Source organism: Octopus bimaculoides, chromosome 19 (assembly GCF_046866305.1).
Source record: "Octopus bimaculoides isolate indiv1 chromosome 19, ASM4686630v1, whole genome shotgun sequence".
Taxonomy (NCBI): domain Eukaryota; kingdom Metazoa; phylum Mollusca; class Cephalopoda; order Octopoda; family Octopodidae; genus Octopus; species Octopus bimaculoides.
The window spans coordinates 41,702,878-41,712,877 of record NC_142946.1 but is presented as its reverse complement, the minus strand read 5'-3'; the positions used below and the strand labels follow the sequence as shown (position 1 = coordinate 41,712,877).

The window sequence follows — 10,000 nt, the reverse complement described above, 5'->3', positions numbered from 1 at the left end:
ATAATAATTACTAACGTAAAAAAAAAAAATCCCCTCGGATCTGATTAGCCTCACTTTACCTCTTGTTAAGCTTATGTCACTAATCGCTACCCCCCCCCCCCCCGCTCTCTCTTATTTGTCACCATTTTGAATACGTTCTGACTGGTGCTGCACAAGACAATCTTCAATTTTTCTGTCCCAGAACGTCAGTCATTTTCAGTTCCTACGCTGCCCATTTATAGTGCAGAAGTTAACTTGCAGCTGCACTTGATTATGATTGGCATTGTCTCTTCTCTGACGTTGGCAGGGGATTTTCAGTCCAAACTTCACGAACAATGCAAATGATTCAGAAAAGATTCTGAAAACGCTTTAAAAAAAACTAAAATATCGTAGATAACAAAAAACTTAAATCGAATACAAAAATAACAAGATAGTTAATGATAATTTTCTCTTACCCTGACCACATAAGTAGTAGATCCGACTTCCAGGTGTTTCTTTATGTAAACTGTACCGTTATAGGGTTGAATTTCATATGGAATGCTATCAGCATCTGCCAAAAAATTAATACAAATAGGTATTATATACATACACACAAAAATATCTATCTATCTGTCTATATATATATATATATATATATATATATTTGGATATATATTATATATATGGATACGCATACACACACATGTATATATATATATATATATACATACACACACACACAAGAGGTGTATATATATATATATATATATATACACAAACAAGAGGTAAGGGGTAATATATATATATATATATATATATATATATATATATATATATATATATATATATAAAATCAATGAATAATAGGAAACAAAGCAAGCAATAACTATTAATGCACTATTTTAGAAGTACAGGTAAACTTTTCAAGGAAAAGATAAACTGTGATAAAACACATTTGATAGGAGAGCGCTGCGTAAAATGCCAAAGCAATTTGTTAAGCACTGATATTGCTATTAAGAAGTTTATGATGTCTGCACAGAGTGGAGGATATCTGCTTCATAGAATGCCTCAATAATTGTTTGTTTGATAGGAACGAACGTGTAACAAAGTCCATATTTGAAATCGAAATAAGAGAGGATTTCCTAGTAGCGACTTACATTCTCTATGTCTTTTTGTCAGTCAGTTTGTGTGTCTCTAAGGTACAGTATATACGTATAAGTGTATATTATATATGAATACACACACACACATATATATATATATATTAATGTCTACATATAATGAAAACACATGCATATATATATATATGTATCTGTACCTCTCTCTCTGTATATATATATATATATATATATATATATATATATATATATATATATGAATATATATATCTGTGTGTGTGTGCGCGCTCGGTTTATGTGACTTTCGTGCTGTGTTTGTTCCTACTACTCTTCGTTAATGTGGTATAGTTCAGTAAATGGCAATAATAAACTAAGCGCCATGCTTTGAAAAAATATTTTCAATGCGGTGCTCCAGCATGGCCACAGTCTAATCACTGAAACAAGACAATGAAATTGAAAAATATATTATTATTATTGTTATTATTATTATTATTATTATTATGAAGGCGTCGACATAGCAGAATCGTTAGCACGCCGTATTTCGCCCATCGCTATGTTCTGAGTTCAAATTCCGCCGGGGTCGACTTTACTTCTCGCTAAAATACGTACCAGTTGAACACTGGGGTTCATTTAATCGACTCATCCCCACCTCCCCCAAGCTGCTCTTGTGGAAAACTTTGAAATAATAATAATTATTGTTATTAGGGCGGCGAGAAGGCAGAATCGTTATCACGAGTTAAAGAAAGAGAGAGCCTAGAAATGTGAGAGAGGGGGAGCGAGAAAAAGGAAGAAAAACGAGGGGGGAATAAAAGACAGAGTAAGAGTCGTACAAAATTTAGATACACACCTCCTATATATATATATATATATATATATATATATAGCAATGTTAATTCTCTAAATTAGGTATTAACAGTAACTGCACGATAAAGTGAAGTATATTGCCACTTAAATGTGGCTGACCCCTAGGGGTGGATGTTACTGTTGCTTTTAGCCCCAGGAGGACATCTCCTCCAGCTGGCTTATCGACACACTTCTGTGTCCTGTTTGTTTTGCCAAGGGAAGTTATCCCTCTCATCGTGGAGAGGGATAACTTCCCTTGGCAAAACAAACAGGACACAGAAGTGTGTCGATAAGCCAGCTGGAGGAGATGTCCTCCTGGGGCTAAAAGCAACAGTAACATCCACCCCTAGGGGTCAGCCACATTTAAGTGGCAATATACTTCACTTTATATATATATATATATATATATATATATATATATATATATACAGTGTGTCCCAAAACTAAGGCAACCAACTTTTTCCAATTTTGCCGAAGCAAAATATTGTCATATTTCGGGCCGGAGCATTGCAATGCAACTGTACGGTAATCAAATTTATTCGATACGATCACCTTAATACCAAGGGCTCTCTCTTAATATTCGGGTTAAGATTAGGGTCGGATAAAACTGAAAAGATCAATACGCACACCTGACACATACACGTAGACACTTTCTCTGTCTCTGTCTCTCTCTATGTGTGTATATAGATATATATGTACGTGTCTAGGTATGTTTCTATGTGTGTGTATAAATATATGTGTACGTGTATATGTACACACACACACATATACATATATACGCGTATATACTCTTTTACTTGTTTCAGTCATTTGACTGCGGCCATGCTGGAGCACCGCCTTTAGTCGAGCAAATCGACCCCGGGACTTATTCTTTGTAAGCCTAGTACTTATTCTATCGGTCTCTTTTTGCCGAACCGCTAAGTTACGGGGACATAAACACACCAGCATCGGTTGTCAAGCAATGCTAGGAGGACAAACACAGACACACAAACACACACATATATATATATACATATATACGACGGGCTTCTTTCAGTTTCGGTCTACCAAATCTACTCACGAGGCTTTGGTCGGCCCGAGGCTATCGTAGAAGACACTTGGCCAAGGTGCCACGCAGTGGGACTGAACCCGGAACCATGTGGTTGGTAAGCACAAGCTACTTACCACACAGCCACTCCTGCGCCTATGTACATAATTTTTTTATTAGTCGCTGGGCACAGATGAGGAGCACATGACAAGGACAGTAAATTTGTGTGGGGATTTACATAAGGGAAGGGGAATAAGGGAATAGCGGACAATAAAGCAAAGAGGTTTAATGTTGGTAAACACAAACTGCGACTAGATTTCAATCTCTGGGTCGATGGCGGCGGTGTATTATTTTTCAACCCTTATATGGCAAACACCTCGAGAAGGAGGGGTTGGGCAATATTGCAAATGTCACTACATCTGTTTATTTACCGCTTCTCTCTCGCCACAAAAAAAGGCTATAACAATTAAAGCTCTATTGTACACAACAATATGTATGTATGTATTCATATATATATATATATATATATATATATATATATATATAGTGTGTGTGTGTAAGTAAACATTATTTAGACAAAAAGGTTTTTAGCGATCGGAAACAGGAACAAGAAATCAAAATGAAAAAGAAAAACTAACAATAACTACTGAAAGCAACATAGGATATATATATATATATATATATATATATATATATGTGTGTGTGTGTGTGTGTGTGTGTTTGTGTGTGTGAAGGCACACAAACAGCCATCGGCTCGATATATATATATATATATATATATATATATATATATATATACATGACGAATAAAGCAGAATGTTCAAAATTTTTTGGTTTAGCTCCAAAATTTTATCTACTCCGTTCATCAGTCATTTATCTAAATATGTGTCTGCTCCGCTATTCACGCAGTTAAAAATGAGTTTTCCTTCTGTGGTCTATTCATTTGGTCCCTAATCTAGTTTTTCCTTTCATGGAAATTCCGCCATTTTGTCTGACTTAGAAATCGTATAAAAAAAGATGGCGGAAACGTTGATTGATATTGTTGTTGTTGAATTACTTTTGAAATACGTGATTGATGATGTTAGAAATATTACGTTGTAGATAGCATTGTCGTTATTCTTTCAAAAGGAAACGAAGCTGCAATAATAATAATAATAATAATAATACTGTTTCTCCCATCTATAATTTGTCTAACATACTAATAATGATGGTCTCTGACATTGGCACAAGGCCACACATACTCAGAGAAAGAATGAGATCAATTTCATCGAAGCCAATACTTGATTGGTTCTTATTTCACCGATTCTGAAAAATGATGAAAGTTTAATGTCTCTACCTTGATGGAATTTGAAATTAGAATCTAAAGTAAAGGTGCGAAAACTACGTTTCTCAAGCGTAGACAGCGACAGCATCAACAGATTTTTTTCCTGTCAATCTCCGTGATAAAAAATGACTCCTTCTCATTTCGGTACATTGTCAGCAACTTTGGGCGCAGAGGGAAAGTCGATTACATCGATCCCCGTACCTGAACTGGTACTTATTTTATCGAACCCCAAAAGATAAACTCGACCTAGGAGGAGAACACTTAGGAATCACCGAATTAGACAGTACAGTACACAGAAATGAACGAAAAGACAAGAAAGGAGTATTACAGATACATTAGATCTATTATTTAAAACATGTAAATGCAAAGATATTCTTGTTCTCACTGTGATAAGTTATTTTTATAATATTCTCAAAGGGGCAAATAATCTAGAAGGACTAGACAGGAAAACAAGGAAAATAATAAATACATCACTGGCAATCTGACATATAAAGATTATATTTACTACGACTTCAGAGATTAAGGAGTCTTAAGCACCTAGAAATCTAAGATAGAATGTCGAATGAAGAACTACAAAAAAGGCAATGGAAATAGTTACAAAACATGATAAACACAAGCGAAACAAAAAATTAATTTCTGTCTTCATCGAAGACGAAAAGAACAATAACAAAAATACAAAGTGAACAACTAAATAGAAATGGAAATGACAGACAGTTTTTAGATCGAAACAAGAAACACCAGAAATTGTGGAAAAAGTTAAAAAGTAAGCTAAAAATGTGTCGACGGACATGGCCGAAAAACAAAGCAAAACGAAAATAAAACGTAAAACCGAGCCACATAGAAGTAGACGAGGAAAACTTGCAGTAGAATTGGACGTGAATCGCTGAATGCAAAACTGAGACGGAAGAATTCTTAATTGCATCAGAGGATCAAAGAGATGCCGTTAAAAACCACTGAAATCATGTAATGAAGCACAATACATTTAATAATTGCAGAATATGTGTAGGTGGAAAGAAACTATTAACTAAATTGTCTTTGGTTGCTCTAAGACAGAAGAATATATATTTACGCATAAGACAGAGTTGGAGATCTTATACGTTAGAAATTATAGCAGCATTATGAAAAAGCGAGAGAATAGAGTTGAGGTGGTGTAAACATAAATGAGCAAAGGTCCATTTGAACGCTAGAGTGATCAGACTTGGTGAGACGATATGACATATAGTGGGGGTGGTTAATTTAAATGGCCAGATGTTTAATATCAAGGATTACATAGAAAGGAAATTTCTGTTAATCGAAGTTTCAGAACTCAATTAGGACAATGTCTCAATTTAAAAATTACTTGGGAAACTTATCTAAATATACAACGAACCATGACATACTTATTCGTTTCAAATTTTGATACCAGGCCAGCAATTTTGGAGATAATTTGATTAAGTCAACCCCAGTTGTTCCTCAGTGGAATTTGAACTCAGAACGTAAAGACGGACGAAAAGCTCATTATTTACATTTGACGGATATTTGTCCTCATCTTGTTTGTTGTTGACACAACAAACAAGATGCTTCGTTAACAACAAACAAGATGAGGACAAATATCCGTCAAATGTAAATGATGTACATAATTCCTCCTCTCTTAAATATAGAACTGGACGAAATGCTGTTACGCTTTTTGCCTGGCGTGCTAACGACTGAACCAGGTCACCGCCTTAATAATAATAATAATAACAATAATTTCTACTAAAGGATGATTTCGAAAGGATGAAAGGCAAAGTCGACCTCGGAGGAATTTGAACTCAGAACGAAGTGATGTCCGAATACTGCTAAGCATTTCGTCCGGCTGTATACCCTAACCGCTAAGCTACGTGCCTTCTCATGTGGGTGACAGCATTTTCGCAATTGACGTCACACAAATATTCTTAATTAATCGAGAAAACTATTCTGATTTAATTCTGATTTGTCTTAATTTCACCGAAAGTCGTCCCAAGTCTTCAGTTAGCCAAGATCGATGAAAAACGTACCAGTCAGGTACTGGGGATAATATTACCAGCTATATTATTATACCCCGCCCCACACCATCTAAAAATTTGTGAGGTTGTGCCGTTATTCAAAATATTCCATATCGCCATCTTCACTGCAAGAACACTAACACGACGACGACCACCACCACGACGACGACCACCATCACTACCCCCTCGAATACAACTACCACCACCTGCAACATCATCTCCACCACCAATTTCAGTATTATTTAACTAGTATTAATTACATGCATCTAATTAGTAAATCAATGGCGAAATAATCCATTAAATTGTGTGTAAATATTTTTACTTTGTCCCTGAGAATCGTCGCCATATTGTGAGAGAGAAGAACATCGTTATCATCACCGCCATCTCACCGCCACCTCCACCATCAAACACAATAGCACTAACGCCAGCACCTTCGTCATCATCATCATCATCATTATGAACGTAACCACAATCATCATTGACATCATCAGCTTAAATATCGTCATCACAACAACAACAATAACAACAATAACCGCCACCACCGCCGCCGCCATCATAATCACAACCGACATCTTAAATGTCACCATCACCCGTTATCACCACCACCGTCATCATCACCTTATCACTACCACCATCGCTGTCATTGCCAATATCTTCACCACTACACACCACCACCACCACCATCACCACCACCACCACTATCACCACCACCACCACCCCATCCTCACTGTTATTGTCCAACAGGATATACCCAGATATTTGTTTATTTCGATGTCTGAACAGGAAGTTGCTAGCACCGTAACCTTTTAATATTTGCCTTTTGTGTTAGAAATCTTATATTTACTTCCAAGATGGAATTAGAATGGTAGACATTGAGCGCAGCCTGTGTGCCAACTCTTGGTCTTGTGTTGTTCGTCAAACATTAGGAATAATAATATTTGGATATTCCTGTAACTAATCTTGGAAATATTGGCATTGAGACATTTGGTAGCGAGTCGAAGAAAACGAAACATTAAGCATTTCCAAAGAGAAAAGGAACAAAGAGCAGACAGGCTACGTATTGGTCTTTTACAGGTTGTAACACACACACACACATGTATATACACACACACACATATATATATATATATATATAATGTCTGTGTGTGTATATGTTTGTGTGTCTGTGTTTGTCTCCTCAACATCGCTTGACAACCGATGCTGGTGTGTTTATGCCCCCGTAAGCTAGCGGTTCGGCAAAAGAGGCCGATAGAATAAGTACTAGGCTTACAAAGAATAAGTTCTGGGGTCGATTTGCATGGGCATAGTAAAATGACTGAAACAAATAAAAGAGTAAAATATATATATATATATATATATATATATATATATATATATATATATATGTGTGTGTGTGTGTGTGTGTGTGTGTGTGTGTGTGTGTACGGTTCGAGAGTAAGTGTTGCCTTTCTTATTTATGTGACAGAGTAACAGTTGAGAAAGACATATTCCTTACCACGTAAATATAGTATCTATCTATCTATCTTTTTTCTATCCATCTGTCTAGAAATTCATAAGTGAGTATATATATATATATATATATATATATATATATATATATATATATATTATATATATCAGTCCACACGCACGCGCACACACATGTATAATTCACAGACGGAAAGTGTGTATACATCTGCATGTACTTCAATATGTTCATATTCTTGTTACTGCAAGACTTATACGCGTGTGTACGTGTGTGTGTTTGTATTTTGTGAGTTTGTGTGCGCTGTAAGAGCACTTAAGCTACAATATAGAAACAGGATGTCATACAAGAGGCTTCTTCAAAGAACCTCATGTACCGGAGCCAAAAAAAAAAGAAAAAAAATGAAACGAACCTGCATATTAATCAAATATTGGCATAATCACACACACACACACATACACAGTCTCTCCCTCTCTCTCCCTCTCTCTAGCTTTCTTGTTATTCACTCTCAATATGTATATGAATGTGTGTACACATATACATATGCATCTGTGTGCGCGTGTACGAACGCATATGGGTGAGAAATAGAGAGGGTTGAGATAGAGATTGTGAGAGGTGGAAGATGAGAAACAGAGATAGACGGATCGAATGGTAACAAGAGTAAACGGAATTGAGTACTTTTTGTTGCACAAGCACGTCTACGTATCATGGACAATTTTGGCGTTACATTCAAAGACCCTCCTCACACACAGACACTTCACTTGTCAATATACCATAAAAACCACAAAATATACCATAAAAACCACAACGCAGGACAACTAACACATCACACACACACACATATATATTGTTGTATCTGGGGAGAGTCATTCTCTTTTAGTGACTTATTATTTAACACACTCACCGGCAAAGTTTCCACTCATTTACGTTGCCAGACGCAACGAAAATTTTAGGAAAAATAAAAATAAGTAAATGAGTGGAAATTTTACCGGTGAGTGTGTTAAATAGTAAGGCACTGAAAGTGAATGCCTCTCCCCAGAAACAAAATATGCTTCAACACACAAAGATACATAAAGTATCTTGCAAACAAAATCCCAAAACGAAATATATATATATATATATATATGAGTGTGTGTGTGTATTTAAATATCTTAATTCTTTGGAAAATGACAATCTGATTTTATGAGAACGAAAACGATTGTATTGTTACAGAGTAACAATAGCGTCTTACGGTGGGCATCAAGTACCATTTTGTTTCTAACTACGGGACTATTTGGTGGAATTATGCATTAATAATTCTTGAAGTACAAGAAGTATCACTTTGTACTTTTTGATACTCTCTCATGTATCTAGCTTTGAATAGAGTTCAGTGGAATATGAGAGGCCGCTTCCTAGGCATACGATGTTTAGAGTGACGGTCGTAAATATGTGAAAGTTATGATGTGTTTCTATAATGGACGGACAAAATAATGGAAATATCACTTTTGAGTTGACTATTTTCTTTTCTTTTGGTAATATGACAAATATGAAACTGTTCTAGTCTATATATATGTGTTGATGTGCATTATATATGCATTGTGGTTCATGATATAACATTGTCTCTTTGTTTAGCAGATATTTATATTTAAATAAGTTACATTGATACACCTAACTGGTTTCTAAAGCTGACAAATGATGGAAGAGCAGATGGCTGGAATATCAGTCGTTAATATTGCTGAATTCATTAAAGTTTCGAGCTAACCAGTTTCTAAAATCATGTTACCACAATCGAATAGTTTTGGCGCATTTTGAACTTGAGGGACCGTTTCCCATCACCAACATTGCTGAGAGAACTGGAGCAGATTTTACTAAGGGAATAGCACAAAATTTCTCTAACATCAGTTCAAAGCGTTTATGAGTCAATTGTTCGATGTATGAAATCTGTAATTGATGCCAAAGCTGGACAACTCCATACTAAATAATATAACTTCCATTAGCAAGGTGTTTTCAGTATTTTGTCCAACTCATGGATGCAAACACGCATACATATATTTACGCATACATACATAGGCATACATACATGCATACATACACATATATATATATGAGTAGATACATATGCACACACTCATACACACACACACACACATATATATATATACATACACACACGTGTATGCATATATATATCTATAGAAAGATATTTGTCATTTATCTTACATTACATGCATGTATGGAAATGCATGTGTGAATGTGTGCTTCTATACGACATATTAAGGCATA

General features: G+C 35.5%; 1 protein-coding gene across 17 annotated transcripts in view; it reads right to left on the bottom strand.

The window, feature by feature from the left end:
* LOC106873992 (protocadherin-15-like) overlaps positions 1 to 10,000 on the bottom strand; it is a 717,162-nt gene that overhangs the window by 170,339 nt on the left and 536,823 nt on the right. For all 17 annotated transcript variants that reach the window (XM_089337514.1, XM_089337513.1, XM_089337507.1 and 14 more), the window contains one exon: positions 435 to 529. In XM_089337514.1, the coding sequence (XP_089193640.1) occupies positions 435 to 529 (95 nt within the window). The remainder of the gene's footprint in view (positions 1 to 434; positions 530 to 10,000) is intronic.